The 22,122-nt window shown below is 39.8% G+C and overlaps 1 protein-coding gene across 2 annotated transcripts in view; it reads left to right on the forward strand.

Moving 5' to 3' along the window:
- Window positions 1-22,122, forward strand: part of AK5 (adenylate kinase 5) — a 160,029-nt gene that overhangs the window by 100,424 nt on the left and 37,483 nt on the right. For both annotated transcript variants that reach the window (XM_008171282.4, XM_008171283.4), the window contains 2 exons: window positions 11,669-11,711; window positions 12,616-12,660. In XM_008171282.4, coding sequence (XP_008169504.2) covers window positions 11,669-11,711; window positions 12,616-12,660 — 88 coding nt within the window. The remainder of the gene's footprint in view (window positions 1-11,668; window positions 11,712-12,615; window positions 12,661-22,122) is intronic.

The following is a 22,122-nucleotide window of genomic DNA, read 5'->3' on the forward strand; positions in this document are numbered from 1 at the left end:
TTGTGCATAGGTTACCTTTCAAGAAAGGTACAATTGTTAATAACTTTAGTTACTGAGATTATACAGATGACTGACTTGCTCAAGTCAACACATCAGGTTCCTCAAGTGGGGCCCATGTTCACATGCAGGTACTTTATTCTTTATGTCCTTGCTGATGCCTGGCCACCATGCTGACTGGTTGGCCCGTTCACAGCAATTAGTTAGTCCTTCATGTATGAGGTTTAGGATTTTTCTGCTCATTTCATTTGGAACTACAGTGCAATTGCCTTTAATTATGAGTCCATTTGATTTGCTTAATTGTCCACGTACTGCAAAGTAGTCTCTTATTGCTCCCGGAGTGTCCTTTAGATACTTGGACCAGCCAGCCCAAATAGAACTTAAAACTTCTTGAAGTTGCATGTCTGTCAAGATTACATAGCTGGAGTAGTCTCTTTTCTGACACTAGTCTGTATGCATCCACGGCATTCACAAATGCCTTTATATGTCATCTTTGAGTGGGTTGCAGAGCTCCCATGTCAGAGTGTCTGCTACTACCAGATTTTTTCCAGGAATGTACTTTGCAATTGGGTTGAATCTCATTAATCTTATCAATAGATGCTGGCATTTCAGTACTGCTTGATTCAGGTCTTTTCCACTGATGAGAGTTACAAGCAATTTATGGTCTGTTATCAGTATAAAAGAATCCAATCCACAGAAACATGTACAAGTTTTCACATGCCCACATGCTTCCCAGGCTCTCCTTTCTAGTCTTTATTTGGCTCCATATTCACTATGTGTTGGCCTTTAATAGTTCGTCCGGTGGTTTGCTCATTGTAGAAAGGTCTTGTAGGTATAAACCTAGGTAATTCACCTTACCCAGAACACATCTCAGTTCTGGTACATTTGTTGATGCATTCAATTCTTGAATTGCTTTTTCTTTCTCATGGCTATGACTGATTTAATCTTTGTTTATTGTCTGCCCCGCCCCCCAAAAAACACATTTGTCCTTGTTTAGCTTCCATTCAGAATGACTAATTAGTGGCTTAAAACTTCATTGAGGGTTTTGTTGTGTTCTTCCATCGAAGACTCATATTGCCTATGAAAAGTGCAACTCCATTTGTGTTTGTGAACTGTTCTGCCATCTTTCTTTGGAAAATTTCAGGTGAACTGGTAATCCCAAACAATAATCTTCAAAAGCAAAATTTCCCAAAGTGAGTGATAAACATAGTCAGTTTAGAACTCTGTCTAAACAAAATTTGCCAGAATCCACTTGAAGCATCCAGCTTGGAGAATACTGTAGCTACTTTCATTTGGGGGAGGAAATCATTCAGTGTTGGCAGTATATATTTTTCTCACAACTGCTTCATTCAATATTTAGAGATCCACACATTTATATTTTTCCATGTTCTTTATAACCGGTACCATTGGGTTACACCATGCTGTTGGCTTAGAGATTTTCTACATAGTGCTAATCTGTTCCATTCTCTTTAATTCAATTTCTACTTTATGAAGCAATGGGATAGGAATCCTGCAAGATGTGTGTAGGCTGTCTGGTTCAGCATTGTCTATCAATGTTATTTGTATTGGATCTCCTTTCAAAAGTCCAATATCACCAAATACTCCATCGAGTTCTTCAGCCTCTCTCACCGAGGCCCATCATGGCTGCCAAACTGCAGTTTAGAAGGCTATTGGTCTTTGATCATGTACAAAGACAAAAGCTGTGCATTCAGTGTGTAAGTTTTCTGTGGTGAACTGGTCCAATAACTCCAGTGCAAATCAAGGCTTTGTCAAGTGACTTCAGCTCCGGGAGGGGTTGAAGGCGTTTGTAAATTCCTTCTGAAATGACAGTCAAATCTGCTCTTGAGTCAATTTTAGTCAGTCTTTCCAGAAATACTCATTTTAAATCTCCAGGCAGGCTTGTGTAGTCACAAGATGGAACCCAGAAACAATGGCTCTTATTCTCTCTAATCATAGTTCACTCTCTCGGTGCCTCAGCATGGCAAACAGCTGCAAAATGACCATATTTTATGCATTATTACATATTTCACCTTTAGCTGGACACATATCTTGAGATATGAAATCTTCCACATATTGTACATTTATTCTGAAAGGCTTTGTCGTTTGGCTGGAATTTTCTCCCTCTCAGGCTCAGGAGTCTTATGATAATTACTTTTAGCATTCATGCTGCAGCTGTTTACAGCTTATAAACTAGTTTCTTGTTTTTTCAAGTCTGGCAAGTTTGTTTTGCTGCTTCACAAGTTCAGACTCCTTTACTACTTGAATAGCTGTGTGTAGTGTTAGGTCTGCCTTTAATTGTAGCTGCTGTGAAAGACTGCCTGTCTCTGATATTTTCATGTTGTGCAGTGCCAAATATCACAGTTTTCAGCCAATGCATGCAGAGCTTTTACAAAAGATTCATCATTTTATCCTGGTTCTAGAATTCTTTGGTGAAAACATGCTCTTTTATAAACCACATTTCTCAGAGATATAAAGTATGTGTCAAACATAGCCAGAACCCTTTCACTGAGATCTTTATGACGGTCTTCAGTAAAGGGAAAAGATTTAAAGAGATACTCTGCCTACTTTCTCATAGCATAAATTTAAGTGTGTATAAATTTAAATACACACACACACACACCCCTACACCTGGATATCTCAAAGTTTTCTTATGGAGTTTTGTAGCAATTTGAAATTTTGTGAAACATTGTTTCCAGTCTGTCCATTCTGAAAGTCTATCAAAGATAAAATTCTCTGGGGCATTGAAGAATGGCATGTTGATGAGATCCTGAAACATTTGTTGCATAATTTTCCCCCTTCTGTCCCCTTCTTCCTTCTGTTTCTGTTCCCTTCTGACACCATGCCATTGACACCTTGTACACCACAGACTTTTGTACCAGATATGAACTGACTACAGAGCTTCCTTCCCTGTGAGATGCACCAGAGAGCGGTGTTCAGGTTAAGAGGCTTTAATTCAGTTTTTCTTCAATGACCAGTCCGTGGACCAGCCCCAGCCACAGCCCCAGAGATTTCCTTGGGGCACAGTATAGAAAGGCAGCAAGCTGGTCCCTCGTATCAAAAAGATTAAGAAACGCTGCTTTAATGCACTGCCAGGAATGGCTGTTGTGAACTTAAGTTTGGTTTGAAGCACACATGTTCCATATTGTAATACTGGTCATTGAAAATCCGTCTGGTTCTGATTTAATGCAATTCTGTCTATCAGGAAAGGAACTATGGATGCCAGTGTCACCGCTACAGTTGCCTACTCTACTTGTTCAGACATCCAAAATTCATCATTGAATGCAACAGAATGCAACTCTTCCTAGTACTAGAAAGTGAATCAAATTATATCCCTTCCCATTCTGTTGCCGAGGGATTACCTCTATGGCTCTCATTTGGAGGAGAGAGAAAGCAGAGTAGTTTCTCATGAAGTTCCCTTGGGGCATTGGGAAGCAGATGGGTGGGCTGTCATGGAGTGTGACTGTATAAAGTAACCTCTCTCAACATCTTTTACAATTGCCAATGTTCGATTTAAGAGAGGAGAGTGGGACAGAGAGGACAAAGCTCCTGGAGGGCTGTTTGGAATACCCCTTAGCATCAGAGGTTTCCTTATAGAATCATAGAATCAGAATATCAGGGTTGGAAGGGACCTCAGGAGGTCATCTAGTCCAACCCCCTGCTCAAAGCAGGACCAATTCCCAACTAAATCATCCCAGCCAAGGCTTTGTCAAGCCGGGCCTTAAAAACCTCCAAGGAAGGAGATTTCACCACCTCCCTAGGTAACGCATTCCAGTGCTTCACCACCCTCCTAGTGAAATAGTGTTTCCTAATATCCAACCTAGACCTTCCCCACTGCAACTTGAGACCATTGCTGCTCAAGTGATGACACTGTTGAGTGCATAGGCATCAAGCCTTTTGGGGGATCTGAGGCTGCTGGTCCTGGACTTAGACCAGGACCTTCAGTGTGCCTGAATGCTTTGTAAACTATGAGCAGATGTATGCTTATTAGATCACACCCACACACATTTTAGATCATCAGATGAACTCTAAAACTACTCAGAATATGCCAGAGACTGGATCATCTTGAAACAAGCAAGTCATACATCCAAAACTTCCCCTGCTGACAGCCACCTCATGATGCTTTCTGATTCTCAAGCAGATCTCCCCATATTATTATTAATCCCTCAGAAGGTTTGGCGCCCTTTGCTGATCTTCAGGGGTACCAGCTGCAAACATTTTGGATCTTGTTTTAATACTACTCTAAGAACTACAACTATACAACAGACACAGAGCAGAATTGGCTAGTGGATTGAATACAGAACTGCAATCTGGGGTGCCTTGCTGCTGTAGCCTCCAATTTGGATGGCTCACAGACTGCCACCAGCAGGCAGGTCACTCCCAGATGTCTTTGTGTGACTGCAGCCTGCCAGTCACACCCTGGCTCTCACCAGCCTGCGTTACACTGCAGGGTGATCCCAACACACTCCCAGTCTTGAATTTTGCCCAGAAAAGTATATCTTCTACAGTAGAACCTCAGAGTTACGAACACCTCGGGAAGGGAAGTTGTAACTCTGAAATGTTCATTACTCTGAACAAGCCGTTATGGGATGCCCCTCAGGGTGGACTGCTTGGAGTGGGGGCTCACAGCTCTGCAGTGGCTGCCTGGCAAGTGGAGGTGGGAAAAGGCAACTGGTTCTACCCCCTGGCTGCCAGGGTTATGAGTGAGGCACCTGGGGCACCGCAGTGTCAGTGGCCCTGCGGTGCAGGCTGTGGCCCTTTAAATCTGAGCTGCTCCTCCAGAGTGCAGCATGCAGGCAGGAACTCGGGCTCTGGCAGCTTACGCTCCAGGCCAGGTTTCAGTAGCAGCTCGGAAAATTTCTTTCCCAGGGCTCTGAGCTTGCAGGCTTGTCCCCCTCCCAGCCGGGGGCGAGGAGGGCGGGAGGGAGAGTGGAAAATAGCATTCACCACCTCCTACCTGTAAGTGGCTGCCCCACATCATGGCGCGTAGAGGATGGAGTGAGGACAGGCAGCCCAGATGTGCCCAATTTTAAGATGCAATACAGGCACAATACATTATTTGCTTTTTTTCCCCCCTCCGTCTCTGCTGCTGCCCGATCGGTTACATCTGATTTTACATGGTGTCTGGTTGACTGGTCAGTCCGTAACTCTGGTGTTTGTATCTTTGAGGTTCTACTGTACTGCCCAGCCCTCTCCTGGACAGTCCAAATATACTAAGTATATTCCCTTTAAGGCAATAATATCCAGTAGCTTGTTATCTTAACTACAGTTACTCAGACACTAATTTAAACACACTGGATTAGATAAAAAAGTTTATTAACTACAAAGAGATAGATTTTAAGTGAGTACAAGTAATGAGGCATAAAAGTCAGAAATAGATGCAAGAAAAATAAAGATAATCCCCTTCTAGTTCCAAACAAACTATATTAAATTCAAGCAAAGTTTCTTACCACATGCTTCCAGCAGAATTAGTGACCAAACTCTTCAGGTCAGGATCCCTTCCCCAGAGTCCAACAGCTGTTTCCTTTTTCTTCTCATGTGCGAATAATGAGATGGGCAAAGAGAGAGCGAGAGAGAGAGAGAGAGTCTTGGGGTGTTCACCTTTTCCAGCTGAGAACCAGGTGACAGGCAGTCTGCTGGGCTTTTTCACCTGTGTGACCTCTCTGTTTTTGTCCCTTCTCCTTTCTGATTGATGACTGTTTACTGCTTAAATGCAAATTAAGACAAGCATACACTCCTTTGTTCAAAACAGGTCTGTTTGACTAATTTGGTGCTAGGTGAGTATGTATTTTTATCACCATATAGGGGAAAATTTTAACTTTATGCATAACGCTGCTATACACATTTTACCATGATATTACTGATTAGCAAGTTGTGAGCTTTCAAATGATCTCACAAGGCATACCTTGTATAAAGATTATTACAAATAGTGTGAGGGTGTGAATACAGGGATGTAGTCCATCACAGCCCTACAGCATGACGTTTAATATTCCTTCAAGAATTTTTGTTAGCAATAACAATTACACCTCTGGATATTCTTGAAGTCTTTTTTGCGATGATAAAAATCGACCATTTCATCTTATTTATTTTCTCTCTCCTAGCCAATTTCTGATCTATGACAATACTTTTCTTCTTACTTCATGACTACTTAGTTTCTTTAATGTCTTGTAGGTGACCATGTCCAAGACCTTTTAAGTCTAAATTATGCAACTAGTTCTGTTTTATCCACTACTTTGACATGTTCAAATAATAAATGAAATAAATAATAGACTAGTAAAACATGATTTTCCTCTGACACATCAGCTTTCTCCATATCTGTTCATATCCCCTGTGCTGGTCCTTATTTTCTTTCAGAACACATTCACACACACTTTAAAAGCACCATCCATTATATACACGTTCCAGTTTCTTTATATGGATGTGATTTAGGAGTCACAATTGACCATTATCACCACCTACAAAGATCTGAGTAGTGCTATAACATTCCCTCTAATATGCTGTGACTTACTGACAACCCGTTTTATTATAATAGTTATTTCAAGTCCCAGTCAATACGCTCAAAGTTAAACATGTTAACCTATAACAATATCCAATATAGATTAACTACCTTCTAATGAATTAAATGACAAGAGGTGGTCTTATTGTAACCCAAACTATATAACAGGACATTGTTTTATCAATATTTCTGCTATTATCATTAGATCACATACATGGTAACTTATTGTACTCCTGATATTATACTTTCAACATCTAATAATCATCTCAGTCTAAAATCTGTCTTCTCAATTTGGAAAAGGATATGTATTTTGTTTGTTCAGCTATAGGCAGCTAGATCCCCTGTACCTGATGATCCTTCAGACAGTACGACTACATCTGTTAGTTGGGTTCAAGTGCAATTGCCCAACCTAAAAACTCTGTTAGAATAGATTATACTTATGGACAACCTTACCTTGACCTACCTGCACCAGTAACACTTGACTATAAACTGCCCATCAAATATCTCTGTTAAAGATAGATATCCCCTAACCTCAGTATGAGTTACAGGACCCTCAGCTAAATGGAAACAGCTGGGTCAAGAATATAAAGACAGTTCTATTACTGAATCACTATATTCCTGATAGTATTCCTGGCACCGCCTCTTCATTCCTTTCCTTATGTGGTCATTAGCCAAGTCTTTCAATTCTTCTCCAGAGCCCTCTGGCAGAGCCCACCATCATCCATCTCCTAAAAATTAATACATACAAATAGATATTATTTAAATTAAAAATCTTAGTTGACTGGCTTAATCGCTGACATAAGCCCCTGCCTACCCTATACAAAAGGACAGTACAAGAGAAATCTGCTCACGAGCTGCTCCTTGTCTGACATGGTCACATCACATGACCACTTCAAGAGTGTGCAGATCCTGTAACTGAATTCCATACAGCAAGAGTCTAACTCTCCACCCACATCAACACAAGCTTCCTGTGCTTTTTGGGGAGAGTGGAGGGGGTGGGGGGGAAAAGAGGGCAAAGGAGAATCAATCTATGAGTAGGGTTTAATACCTAGAACAATGGAAACCACCTAAGTAAACGAAGGCACCAAAATCAAATCCAAAGTCATCTTATTTTCTAATTTATTTTAAGCCTCCTTGACTTTCTCTCTTGGCTCCCTGAAGACCATAGTCAGCATGGATTCTTACCTGTCAGAGTTCATAGTACCTCTTTGCCCCTGTAGTCCAGTATTGTTCTGTGGACCTCAGTGCATCATTTCAAAATCAGTATTAATGCTATGAGAGACATTTTCGTAGGATGACTGTAAATCCAGATTGCAGTCTCACAATCCCTAATATTGTCTCATTAGGGAAATCCTGTGGATAAAATTTAAAAATAAAAGAAAGTCTAGTGAAAATGGACATAATTCTACATGGGAAAATCAGCATATATGCAGATAAGAGTACAAGTAAATATTTTTGAGGAGATGGTTTTTGATCAATGATTCCTGGTTTGTGTTATTTATCGACTTTTGAATTTTAATGAATATAAATGCCACTTATTCCTTTCCTGAACCTGGACTGAAGACTCACAAATATTGATCAATCTGGCATATAACTAATCCTAAAAGAGATATTGCCTGCTAAACAGGAAACTGAGAAGTTCATTTAGCTTCACTGCTGCCTCCTGGGATGTATTTACAATATAAGGAACTTCCAGTGCAAAAAATTATAGCTCTAATTGACTTAAACTTTCCTTCACCGTCTCAGCAACTGATCCCACCAGCCTGCAAGGGTCCCAGTCTGTTTAATGTAATTTCATTTGAGGAGTTGGGGGAGAGCAAAAAGAGCTGATTATGTGAAAGGATGGCAGTAACTTCTTTTTCATCCTAATAGTAGGTAAACTTGTGACTAAAGGTATGCAAAAAAAAAACAAAAAACAAAGGGAGGTGGAATGGGGGACTGTTCTTAATTTTGGTTAGCTAATCTACATCAGCTAACTCTGGTTAAAATAGCAGCAAGGACACTGGCAACTCAGCTTTTAACTCATGGTAGCAGCTTGAGTTAGAGCTGATAGGAGAGTCTGTGGTTGAACTCGAGCTGCCAAACTGAATTAAAAAAGCCAAGTTGACCATGTACTTACTGCTTTTTTGATCTGAGTTAAGAACACACTTTTTTTTTTTTTGGCAGTGCAGACATTCCCTAAGAGTTTGATTAAAAAAAAAACGCAAAAAACAAAAACAAAACAAAAAAACCCCTCAACTTAGCCTTCCATTTTGCACCCACAATTTTTCAGCTAATTTTTCCTGCAATTATTTGCATTCAAACCTACCAGTGCAAAATGAGAGGCTATTTCTAAAAACTGGGCCCTTAATATTTTATGCATATCTTCTTCAGGTTGATTATGTTATTCTCTCAAAAAAGGTCATACTAGATGACGATATCAGTGGGGAGCAAGGGCAGATTCAACCCAGTTATTCTTCAAACACTTGCTGTTCTGATCCTCTCTTTATCCTAAAATTTTGGTATCATCATAACATGATTGAGGCCACTATTGATATTTTTTTTAAAAAATGCCAACCCCACTGCTGCAGAATACTAGCATGGTCATTACTATAAATCAAGAAATGAAAAGGAACTATAATCAATTTTTTGGTACTTCAGTCTAATCAAGAATACTTGTATTTCAGTGATGACTCCTGAAACAGAATCAGAAACCTGTACATGTATGTAGGACACTTGCCAGTTTGAACAGCCAACAGTTTACACAATATATTCTCCCACTGCTGTTCACTTCACTCATTCTATTCAATTAGCCATACTACTGTAGCAATGCTATTTATTTTAAAGTACTAAAATAAAAGTCAAAAGTAAAGTTTTATAACCACATACTGGTACTGTACAGACCATCATGAACTATAATTGCATACTATCTTTCCTAGAATATAAAATATGCTGATACCACATGTGCATGGAGTAGTTTTAAAACCAATTGAGGTATTTTACAGAATACATTAAAATACTGATGATCTAAATGCATTAGTAGCTTATGCACATCTTTTATTTTATTTATTTAGATGCATAGAACATAGGGGTGCCTATCTGAACATGGACTCAGAGTCATAGGTCTGGAATGGACCTCAAGAGGTCATCTAGTCCAGTTGCCTGCACTCATGGCAGGACTATTATCTAGACTAGTGGTCTCCAAAGTGGGGTGCGCAAGAGGATCCTTGGGGGTGCACGACAGAAGGAGCGCTTTTTTTTTTTTTTTTGCTTCGGCACGGCAAGGGGTGCATGCTCAAAAAATTTTTTACTGATGGGGTGCACAATCAAAAAAGTTTGGAGACCACTGATCTAGACTGTCCCTGACAGGTGTTTGTCTAACCTGCTCTTAAAAATCTCCAGTGATGGAGATTCCACAACCTCCCTAGGCAAGCTATTCCAGTGCTTAACCACCCTGACAGTTGGGAATTTTTTCCTAATATCCAACCTAACCCGCCCTTGCTGTAATTTAAGCCCATTGCTTCTTGTCCTATCCTCAGAGATTAAGAAGAACAATTCTTCTCCCTCCTCCTTGTAACAACCTTTTATGTACTTGAAAACTGTTATGTCCCCCCTCTTCTCCAGACTAAACAAACCCTATCTTTTTCCAACCTTCCCTCACAGGTCATGTTTTCTAGACCTTTAATCATTTTTGTTGCTCTTCTCTGGACTTTGTCCAATTTGTCCAAATCTTTCCTGATTGTATGGTGCCTATGTCAAACACTTAAAAATACTATAAATCAAATAAGAAACAGTAGCCCCATGACACAGAATAATATTAAATAACCAGGCAGCGCAAAGTAAGTAGTTAACCACACTCCTCACTTCCCCCATACGTTCTCCTCTAACAACATTTGCTGCTTCAGCAGCACTTGCAGTTTGTCCTGAAGGTCAACAGATTCAGACCAAAGACAAAACCACTTCAAATCCACATTATATCTTTGAACATAAGAGCCTTTATTGTGGCGAGGAAGGTTCAGAGGCTTTTTGCATAACCATCATTGCAGGAGCTCCCCTAGCTGTCCTTTTCCCCCAGGCATTTCCCTACCACTCACATCCTTATCTTTGTTGGGTTCAGGATATGCATCATCTTTTCTGACCCTGCGTTCTATGGAAGAAGTTGTGACTGACATGTACAGGCTGTGGAAGAGAAAGCACAAAGCTGTCCTTTGTTGCTCCATGCCCCTCCCTACAGGGGTCAGTCACAGTCACTTCACTCTCCTGGGTTACAGGAAGTGCTCTCCTATTATTGCCCATTGTTTGTTGGAAAAATAGTTTCCTGACCAGCTCTAGTCAGGAGCTGAGAACATGCAGCCAGAGGGTTTACTACAAGTTGGCCTAAAATGGATGTAACATGCTCCAGAACTGAGGACTATAGCTAAGGACAAACTTTTTACCTGGATGGGTCTAGTAAGACTCCCAGAGAACCTCAGAACTCATTGTTTCCGTTACATATACAAACCACATATTTTTTCAAAAAACACACACACTTGCCAAACTTCATGTTCATCTGACCATTTTGGCAGAGGAGACTTCTCCTGAGAGACAAAACAACTCCCAAATGGGCAAGAGAGGTCACTGCAGAGTAATGCAAGGTAGCTTTCTTCTCCCTCATGGTGCCATCAAAGCATGCTCAGTTCCTACTATCTCAGGAAAGAGGGTCATAGTTCAAGACCTGAACTCCAGTTTCCTGAGAGTTAGTGCAATATATTGCAAGGGGCAATACGTTAATTTCATCTTTATAACACATACTTCACACACTGCAACTCACTCTATTGTTACTTAGCCCATGGTTGACTTGGAAACACATCCACCATTTACTGTGGGAAGCTATTTAGTATGCATACTAGCAGCCTCTGAAATACTTAGCCACTATGTGACTTAACACTATAATAGGCCAGTCATTGCAGCAATTACAGCATGGGCCAATATCAATCAGCGTGAGCTACCTTGGGTTTCCTGTATGCATGTTCTGCAGGGAGAAATAAAGCTACATGAATAGAGTTCCCTATGTAGCCATTGTTACTGTATATTTGAATAGGCACAAAAAAAAATAGCAAAATCATCTTTCACATGGTTAGTTTTAATATCCACAGGTACATGAAGAACACACAAATTATGCAATAACAATTTTTAAAATGTCAATTGCTTAATTAACAGGTAGATGACCAATCAAATTTCTCTGGATATGAGAACGCAGGCGGTGAGTTTCTTCTTAAGTATAGACTAATGTATTCATGATACTTTTAGTTCCCCCTTTAGTATACTCAAGTACATAAGTATAGTATATTGCATCTAGATTCTTCTTATTTATTTTTTTTAAATGAAAGAGGTATGCATTTCAGATACTGATGGAAAGCACATTTGATTGTGTGAAAGTATGTCAGAGAGTTACTTCAATTCCTATTCAAGCCATTGGACCCAGACTTATTCAGAAGTCTTACTATTAAGCCAAAAACAGCTTTCAGAATTTGGCAAACAGTTATTAAGGGCTGATGTAAGGTGTGACTTGGCAGGATTCTAAGAGCAGCCTGAGGGTTAATGAACACCTTCAGCTAGTGATATCCCGTAATTAGAAATGTGCAAGTCAGAGGTGAGTTGCTTCTAGTCTGGCTGAATTTAAGATTAAATGTCCTTTAATGTGGAGCACTGAATGCAAAAACCTAAAAGAATATGGAAATTGTTATATATGAACTTTAATCAAATTATACTTTTAGAATAAAAGCAAAAGAAAAGAAAACAAAAGAAAAGAAACATGGTGGCTCATGATGCATATTATTCTGATCTCAAGAGCAGTTTGATTCTTTTTAATTATTATGATTTCGCTTTTTTTGCTAGGGTGTGCATATGAAAGGGCTGTCATTGTTTCCATGTAAGATATATTTTTATCACTTCTGCAGTGACAGCTACAAAACTGGGACATAAGTGAGCTTGTGAATAACAGTTCATTTCAGAATAAAGAACATTCTAGTAGAAAACTAAAGCTACTTTAAATCTAAAAGTTACCTTGAAAACCTTGCTATGTGTTATATAACAGTGTATAGAAAGAACAGAAGATTAAAATCAGTACTTGCTGACAATAAAACAAAGATTTTACTTTTATTTAGATTTTACGGAAGATTTAAGGAAATCTAACATCATTTTTGTAGTTGGTAAGTAAGAGCATTAATATAACTGTTCCATTTGCAGCTGTTAACAATGGGTCATACAGTTTTGATTGTTAAATGTCTGTAGATGAAAGACTGAAAGTGGGGGGAGAAACACTGACTGACAAGTTTCACTTGCTGCTCCTCAAAATCTGGCACACCGAAGGAATCCCCGCTGACATCATCACCATTTTCAAAAAGGGAGACAGGGCCGACTGTGGCAACTATTGAGGCATTGCCTTCCTCTCCATTGCTGGGGAAATCCTTGCCAGAATCTTACTGAATCGCCTACTCCCTCTTGCAGAGGAAGTACTTCCAGAATCCCAGTGTGGCTTCAGACCAACACAAGGCACCACTGACATGATTTTCGCAGCCAGGCAGATTCAGGAAAAATGTCAAGAACACCACCAGGAGCTGAATATGGCCTTTATCGATCTGACCAAAGCCTTCGACTCTGTCAACCGTGAGGCTCTGTGGAAAATCATGTCAAACTTTGGCTGCGCAAGCGAATTTAGCAGTGTCTGAAGGTCCAGACCTGTGCACCATACATCCTTGTGCTCTAGTGCAAGGTTATATAGGGAGATGTGAACCTGCTTTCACACCAGTTTCTACTCAGCCGCCCTTGGCTCCAGACAGATCATAACAGTGTCTGCTTCTAGCTTTGCAGTTCCTTCTTTGTGTTCTTTATGTTACTTTTCATTAGCACACTTCGTGCTTTCAGAGGGGTCCCCCCCCCCTTCTTTCTTCAGTCAGGGCCTTCTGCCGTTCCCTCGATGGAACAGGTTATGCCAAGCATTCCAGGCTTCAAGCCTTGTCAGATGTGCCACAGGTCTTTCTCCCCCAGCAACAGACATTCCAGCTGCTTCAGAGTCCCACATACGATCCAAATGCAAGGTCTGAACCAGCTTTAAAAAGCAGATCTGTCCAGACCCTTGCATCTCAGGGTAGACAGAAGCGCCTTCTCATGGAGCGCTCACTGAGGTCCAATCCCACCCTGTACGTCAGCCTCAGCCACTCAGGTCATTCCAATGCCTTTAGCCTCAATTAAAGATTGTGGGGCAGCTCCGGAATCAAATATTCCAAGAAAGAGTCCACATTACCTAGAGGGACTCCTATAAGAAAGAAAGTCATTTCCATGGCCAGAATTTAGGGAGACCTTGCATCCCAGTATGGGTACTGTTGAGGCTTGTGCAAGCCCCAGTACCCATCAAGATGAAGCCCATTTCATTCCATACCAAGGAATCTTCTAGAAAAATCACAGCTGTTAGCACTGAAGTAGGTACTGGAAGATGAGCCCTCCAGACACAAAAAGAACTCTAAGGGACTCCTCTAAGAACCCTATATTGACCTCAGAATCCTTCTCTTCAGGTTGCAGCCATAATGACTGTACCTCAGCAGTCCCCAGTACCTTTCTCCTCAGCTCACATACCTACAGGGCATAAGGACTGCACCTCCGTACCATCCCCAGTTATGGTGGAACACTGCCCAGGCTCCATGGTACCGATTAGGTTCCTTTCTCATGAGGACCTCTTGATCACAGAGGAACCAGACTCTTCCTCCTCAGGGACACTGAGAGGGATCCCTCCCTGGTACCATCCCACCTGTCAGCACTGGAGCTTTAGCTCATAGCTCAGCCTCCCAAAGGTGCATCTCTTTGGAAATCCAGTGGAAACTGCAGACACTTGTGCTTATGGTAGAGTCACAACTCAATGGGGATACCCTCTTAGTCACTTGACATTACACCTCCTCTGTGCTTACCCTCCGACACATGATCCTCCGGGTTCTAAATAGGAACAAGTGGTAGAAATTTTCATAGCTCCATGTTGGCCATGACAAGTCTGGCTCTCAAACCTGCTTTGCTTTTCCCTGTGAATGCCACTCTGATAATGGATCTCCTGACCCAAAACTTGGGCACCACAGCCCAACATTTCTGTCTCTCAGAGCTTGGATCTTCAATGGTTCTTGGGCATAGAATTGGACTGTTCCCCCAAGGTTAAGACAGTACTTCTGGGCAGTAGGAAATCTGCCATGAGGAAAACCGACCTGCAGAAATGGAAGCATTTCCAGGTCAGGCATGCTCATCGATCAGTAACTCCTATGGAATGTCCACTCAGGCATTGTTGACTACCTGCTGGACTTGAAATCACGAAGTTTGTTGTCAAGTATCAGGGGGTAGCCATGTTAGTCTGTATCTACAAAAACAACAAGGAGTCTGGTGGCACCTTAAAGACTAACAGATCTTTAACTAATCTGTTAGTCTTTAAGGTGCCACCAGACTCCTTGAAGTTTGTTGTGTAGCTCTGTTAAAGTACATCTAGTGATGATTATGGGATTTCACCCTCCTGTCCACAGATTGGTACAGTGTACAAAAACAGTCAGGTTACCTCAAAGGGTTGTCTAATTTGTTTCCATAAATCAAAGAACCTACTCACTCCTCCTTGAGACCTTAACCTGGTTCTTAATGCACAGGTAAGTAACCTCTCTTTGCATATTAATTCTTGTAAATTAAAACCATTACATTTGAAATAAAGCCATGCAAATTAAGGTTTTGCAAAGATCAGAAGACCACATTTCTGTACTACAGGTTTTTTAAGCCCCATTTTTGTACTAAATATGAATAGACCCAGCTCATTACTAACCTGTATGTATATAAAAAACCTTGAAAAAGTGAGGTTGGACTGTTGCACCGTTGCTATGGTAATCCAGAACTTTCATAAAGGGAAAATGCACAATATTTTGCTTCATACTTTTTGAAAAACTGCTATCCTATGTTATATAGTTACAGCAACACTTTTTCTCTCGCTGTCTCATTTCATTGAGGACTCATACGTGGGTTTGTATAAAACAAGGAACTGTGAAGTGTTCTGTAACAAATTTAAGAATTTTTATGTTTGTGAGCTGTCCACACTCAGACAACGTTTTTCTCACATTTATTCTTTAGTTGGTTGTTTTATGAATAATTCTTGACCTCTCTCTCATTTGCAAGTAGTTTATTTAAAATATTCAACATCTGAAATTATAGCTGTTTTTCCAGCAGACACACACAGGCATATGGTATGTTTCTTTTGCCTTATTGCATCAGCCTAGCTCGTAGAATCAGATATTGTACTTGGCTAAATGAATTCAACATTTCCTTTCCATGAAGCTCAAAAATTAGAGGAAAACACAGGTAAGCATAATGTTTAAGAAAGGCACCAGATTCTAATGTGATGAGGTTAAGTATCTAGAGAGACAGGCTGAAAAAGAGAAGCATAATGACAGAAAAGTACAGATCAGTAAATATAGTTTATCACAGATCCTAGAGACTAAGAATAGGGATTGCAACACATCTGGGAAAAACCCATTAATTTGAAAAAAAGTCACTCACCAGCATGATTTCATAAGGATATTATCACTGTTTTCTATTCTGTTGGCCAAATCACAACAAATGATCCTCTTTTTCTAAAAGTATATTTTTCAGTAAATTCCTTTTCAGAGAATCAAGGACCAGGCAGGCACCATTCAAGTTTCCCCATGCAATCACCATTATGCACCTCATTTCTTACATTTGGCACCCTATGCTGCTTTGTGCCGGTGTAACAGGAGTGAAGAGTTCTGCATAGCCTTGACAGCATTATTCTATGGGATTTGTAAGTGATCTTGTGATGCCACCATGTTGTCATAGAAGAAGATTCCAATATATAGGTCCTATTTGTCTTCCTCGGAGTATTGATATTTAAACTGCCTTGGCTGCCTGTAGGAGTACTTCTTTCATGGGCACAATGGATGTTTCTCAAAGACAATATCTGGTCTCTGCAGACAAAGAAGCTCTGGCTGCTGTTATTTATTTCCTTGGAGTAATGCACAGAGGGCTCAGTTCTACAAACATTCACAAGAGTAGTGCAGCTGTGGTCAATATCACTTCTTACACAGGGAAGAGTCGCTGTGTGAGGGTTTGCAGGGTCACAGCCTAGCAGCCCAGTCCAATCCCTGCTAAAGACAATGGGAGTCTTTAGAATGACTTCACAGGGAGTTCAACTGAGCCCTTAAAAGTATTGTAAAGGAACTAGAAGCTGTAACAGCATATGCAAAAATTTTGCTCTTCCCAGTCAGAAGGACTCCTACTACCCCAATTGCCTTCAGTGAAGAAATCTGGACTTGCTATGCTACTGTATTCCTGTCTCAAGAGAGACAGGAAACCAAGCCACTTGTAAGAAGGACTTTAAAAAAATTAGTGTTTTAATCGTTTACATAATAATTGAAATAAATATGCACATCTGCTGACATGTGAGACACTGTTTATGAGATGAAAAAAAATCACTAAAATCTAATTTCTCTCAAACGTCTCTTGTAAGGGAACGAAAACATGGACTGATTAGCAAAGATTTACATGAGGGTTAGAGTAGGAATTAATTGGAAATGCAGTCAAGTCAAATTAATTAGACGACATCAATGTTTTATCCAGACCACCAAAGCAAAGTTGTAGAATCTGAAAGGAAAAAATGAGAGACATAACAGCAGGGTAATAGACTACAACAAGATTAATTCATTGAATTTAGAAATACAAGCTGAAGAGACAATCATGAAATTAGATATAACCAAATAAATTAGCAAAACATGAGATTTTTTTGGATGCTCGTATTTTACATTTTTGTAATTATTGCCAGGGACTCAAACTGACTACAGCTCAGCTGCACACAGTAGTGAGCACCCTCATAGGCTTTGAACAATGAAAATCTAGTGGGTAGCTTTTAATCAGTTTCACTTACTTGATAGCCTAACACCACATCTAAGAAAACCAGCACTCATACTGGCTTCCTGGGGGCATGCACCAGATATCCTCACCTTCTGCCAGAATTTGATACAATACAGTAGGTGACTGAGACAATCCCCACTCTAATTAATGAGAATATATGTCCATTGACTTCATTAGAATCTGGATCAGATGCTAGGCACTCAGCTGTATCTAAAGATTAATTAGTTCCCTTGCTAGCAGAATTTTAAAAGTGTGTTTGTGGGCAAACTGGATCTAAAATGAGATTAAAGATGCATATGCTGTTTTGTAGTCATTTCCCCCATATATGGCATAGCCCTTCCCTCTAACAGTTGCTTAATAGTTTATATTAAATAACTATTTGAGGACTAATGTGTGGCAGGGTTGGCCATTTAAATGATCCTATCAAATTGATCCCTCTGTGACAATCAGTGCCTACAATGAGTGCAGGGCTGAAGACGGTTTAACTACAAGCATAAACAGAACCAGATTGTTTTCAGAAGTGGCTCAAGAAGCTTTCTGATTGGTACTGGAAATAGTTGGTCCCACTTACACTTAAGGCATTGTTAGCATGGTTCAGCTGCACCCATTGGCCTTGGCTGTACTGGCAACATTTACCAAAGAAAAATAATATGGTAAAGTGTTTAAAATGCTAAATAGCAAGGTTTTATTCATACCAGATATTTCAGGATTTTAATTCCTCAGTTTCTGACAGATCTGCTCAACAGGGCTAAGTAGTCCTCACAGGGTGTTTCTTCAGCTACCTGTTTTCATGGTGTCCCTCTTTCTCACTCACTCACACCTACACACACTTTTTTCCACTACATGTACCTTTAATCCGCTGTTTCCAAACAGAGCAGAACATAGCACAGGTGTACCACAGGAGGAGCCTGTCATACATCTACTCTCCTCAACCCAGATTACCTTCAGTGCTTTCCCTCTACTTCATGTTCCTCCCAATGAGATGTCCTCCCAGTTACTGAGTCTCATTAGCCCAGCAGTTATGACCAACTGTCAGTAATCTCCACTACCAACAGATTGATTAGCTCCAATTCAGCCTGTAGCCATCTTGGTGCTGTGGCAACTTCAGTGACTAGGATGCTACAGCAAGCACTCTGTCCAAGTAGCCATACCTAAAACCATTCTAAGTGCCATAGCTAGAAGATGATGGTTGTTGCTTTCTGCAGTACTCCATGGGAACTACTCCCCTACAATCATCCTGATTAAGCACTGGATATCCCTTTAGCTTTTCCAGAAAGCACATGAAGACTATTTTCTGTTTTCAGCCAAGATGATCTTTAATACACAGGATTTCAGGGAGTGGCTTAAAAGTTCTGGAATTTAACAACATTTGGAGACCTTTTTTTTAACTTGCATTCTGGTTTCTGAGCCTTTAGGATACACTCAGGTCACATTTTCAAGTTTTTCTCCACAATGGAAGGGCTAGGAAAATAGATGAAAGCCAAGATTCTCACACTCATTTGATTCCAAGAGCTGGAACTTTAAATAAAACATCCCATATCATGAAACTCTCAATAAAGTCACAAGAGTTTGCAACACTGAAGTGTCCTTAAGACATTTCACTTACAGATGCATTACTTTCTCTCGAAGAGGCTCTGGGATACTACGTTACGGGAGTCTGACTCCATTTACAGACTCACTGTTTGTATCACATGCCCGATAGAGCACAGAATGTTTGTTCCCAAGATTAACCTTACAGAGAGATGCAATAGGCTTTATTTCAGAGTGTGTGTGGGGGGAGACTGTCAAGCGATAAAAAAATATTAATCGCGATTAATCATGCTGTTAAACAATAATAGAATACCATTTATTTAAATATTTTTGGATGTTTTCTACATTTTCAAATATATTGATTTCAATTACAACACAAGACAAAGTGTACTGTGCTCACTTTATATTTATTTTTCATTAAAAATATTTGCAATGTAAAAAACAGAAGAAATAGCATTTTTCAATTCATCTAATACAAGTACTGTAGTGCAATCTCTTTATCATGAAAGTTGAACTTACAAATGTAGAATTATGCACAAAAATAACTGCACTCAAAAATAAAACAATGTAAAACTTTATAGCCTACAAGTCTTTTCAGTCCTACTTCAGCCAATCGCTCAGACAAACAAGTTTGGTTACAATTTGCAGGAGATAATGTGGTCCACTTCTTGTTTACAATATCACCTGAAAGTGAGAACAGGTGTTCGCATGGCACTATTGTAGCTGGTGTCGCAAGACATTTATGTGCCAGTTTTGCTAAGGATTCAGATATCCCTTCATGCTTCAACCACCATTCCAGGGGACGTGCATCCATGCTGATGATGGGTTCTGCTCGATAACAATCCAAAGCAGAGTGAACTGACGCATGTTCATTTTCATCATCTGAGTCAGATGCCACCAGCAGAAGGTTGATTTATTTTTTTGGTGGTTCGGGTTCTGTAGTTTCTGCATCTGAGTGTTGCTCTTTTAAGACTTCTAAAAGTATGCTCCACACCTCGGCCCTCTCAGATTTTGGAAGGCACTTCAGATTTTTAAACCTTGGGTCGAGTGCTGTAGCTATTTTTAGGAATCTCACATTGGGACCTTCTTTGAGTTTTGTCAAATCTGCTGTGAAAGTGTTCTTAAAACAAACATACGCTGGGACATCATCCAAGACTACTATAACATGAAACATATGACAGAATGTGGGTAAAACAGAACAGGAGACATACAATTCTCCCCAAGGGGTTCAGTCACAAATTTAATTAGCACATTATTTTTTTAATGAGCATCATCAGCATGAAAGCATGTCCTCTGGAATGGTGGCCAAAGCATGAAGGGGCATATGAATGTTTAGCATATCTGGCATGTAAATACCTTGCAATGCTGGCTACAAAAGTGCCATGTGAACATCTGTTCTCATTTTCAGGTGACGTTGTAAATAAGAAGCGGGCAGCATTATCTCCCGTAAATGTAAATAAACTTGTTTCTCTTAGCAATTGGCTGAACAAGAAGTGGGACCGAGTGGACTTGTAGGCTCTAAAGTTTTACGTAATTGCACTCAAAACCAAAACAATGTAATAAAAAAAATCTACATTTGTAAGTTATACTTTCACGATAAAGAGATTGCACTACGGTACTTGTATGAGGTGAACTGAAAAATACTGTTTCTTTTGTTTACCATTTTTACAGTGCAAATATTTGTAATAAAAAATAATATAAAGTGAGCACTGTTCACTTTAGATTCTGTGTTGTAATAGAAATCAATATATTTGAAAATGTAGAAAAACATCCAAAAATATTTTATAAATTTCAATTGGTATTCTGTTGTTTAACAGTGTGATTAATCATGATTAATTTTTTTAATCACAATTCATTTTTTTAGTTAATCACGTACGTTAACTGCAATTAATCGACAGCCCTAATATATATATATAAATATATAGTACCATTTATATTATAAAAAATTAAAAGCTTGAATACACAAAAGGTTAGTGTATTGGCAGATGCAACACAGACGCACTGATGCCTCAAAGTGCATTGATAGCCAGATGATTCCTTTCTAATCACTGAGATGGCTTAAGGTTTTATTAGCATCAGTCCTGAGCTGCACCATCCATTAAGAATATTCATTTTCTATTTTGATCGGTGTGAATCTGCTCTCTCACTAAAGGAGATTCACATTTCCAACACAGATGAGTAATGGATAAATAGAACATCAGCTAGCTAGGAGAGCCAGCGAAAATGTTCCTGTTTGTAATTAACAATGTTTTAAAGAGACCTAAGTGTCTCTACCTAATGATGATTTCCCCTGTATTATCTTTATTGATTGCATACACATAGCTGAAAGGATGGTCTTGTAGTTTGATTTAGAGTAGACACTGGACTGAGACTTGGAAGGATTGGCCTTCTGTTGTATGTTCTGCCACAGACTTGCAATACGATCTTGGATAGCTCACTTAATCCCTCTGTGCCTTGGGTTCCATATCCATGAAGCAAAGTAGTAATATTAGCCTGCCTCAAAAGTGTGTTGCAAAGGTAAATAAATTAATTTATGAGGTGATCAGATAATACAGTGGAAAGGGCCATAGCAGTAGACACTCATTTATTTTTTAAAGTGTTAGATTATGAGAGAAAGCTTAGAAGAATCTTATTCTTACCCACAACCTTTGTTCAATGTAACAGTTGGTACAAAATAGCTTTAAAAGAAGAGTGATAAGTATTAAATGACATATCGCTCCATGCAATGGTAAAAAGTTTTAACAACTTCATAAGCACTCTCTCTACTGTATTAGTTGGAAGGAAGAAATATTCTCCTGAAACAATATCATTTAAACAAAACACAAAAATAGTAATATAGTCTCTTTCTGCACTTTTTGTGTGTGTGTGTGTGTGTACAAGCTAAAAGCAATAAACTCCAAACAGAAAAATACAAACCATACAAGACAGCATTTTTTATTCCTTCTGGTCCATATCACCCGCTCGCCCTTAAGCGTTAACCAGTCCCTCTTTCTGGTGCTGAGCCCAATGGGAGTCAGCTGTGCCCAGTGAGGGTCAGCTGTGTCTAATTAGCTCACAGCTGAGAGCACCTCCCTCAGTGGATTTTGATTCATTGCTGGCAATTAACCCACCAAAGTTCAGCCCTTAGGCCAGCTCAGCAGTATCCTTTCTTTGCTCTTGTCCATGGCTTATTAACTCTGATTTTACAACTAACACTCATCTAA

This window comes from Chrysemys picta, chromosome 8, assembly GCF_011386835.1.
Source record: "Chrysemys picta bellii isolate R12L10 chromosome 8, ASM1138683v2, whole genome shotgun sequence".
In the NCBI taxonomy this organism is placed as follows: domain Eukaryota; kingdom Metazoa; phylum Chordata; order Testudines; family Emydidae; genus Chrysemys; species Chrysemys picta.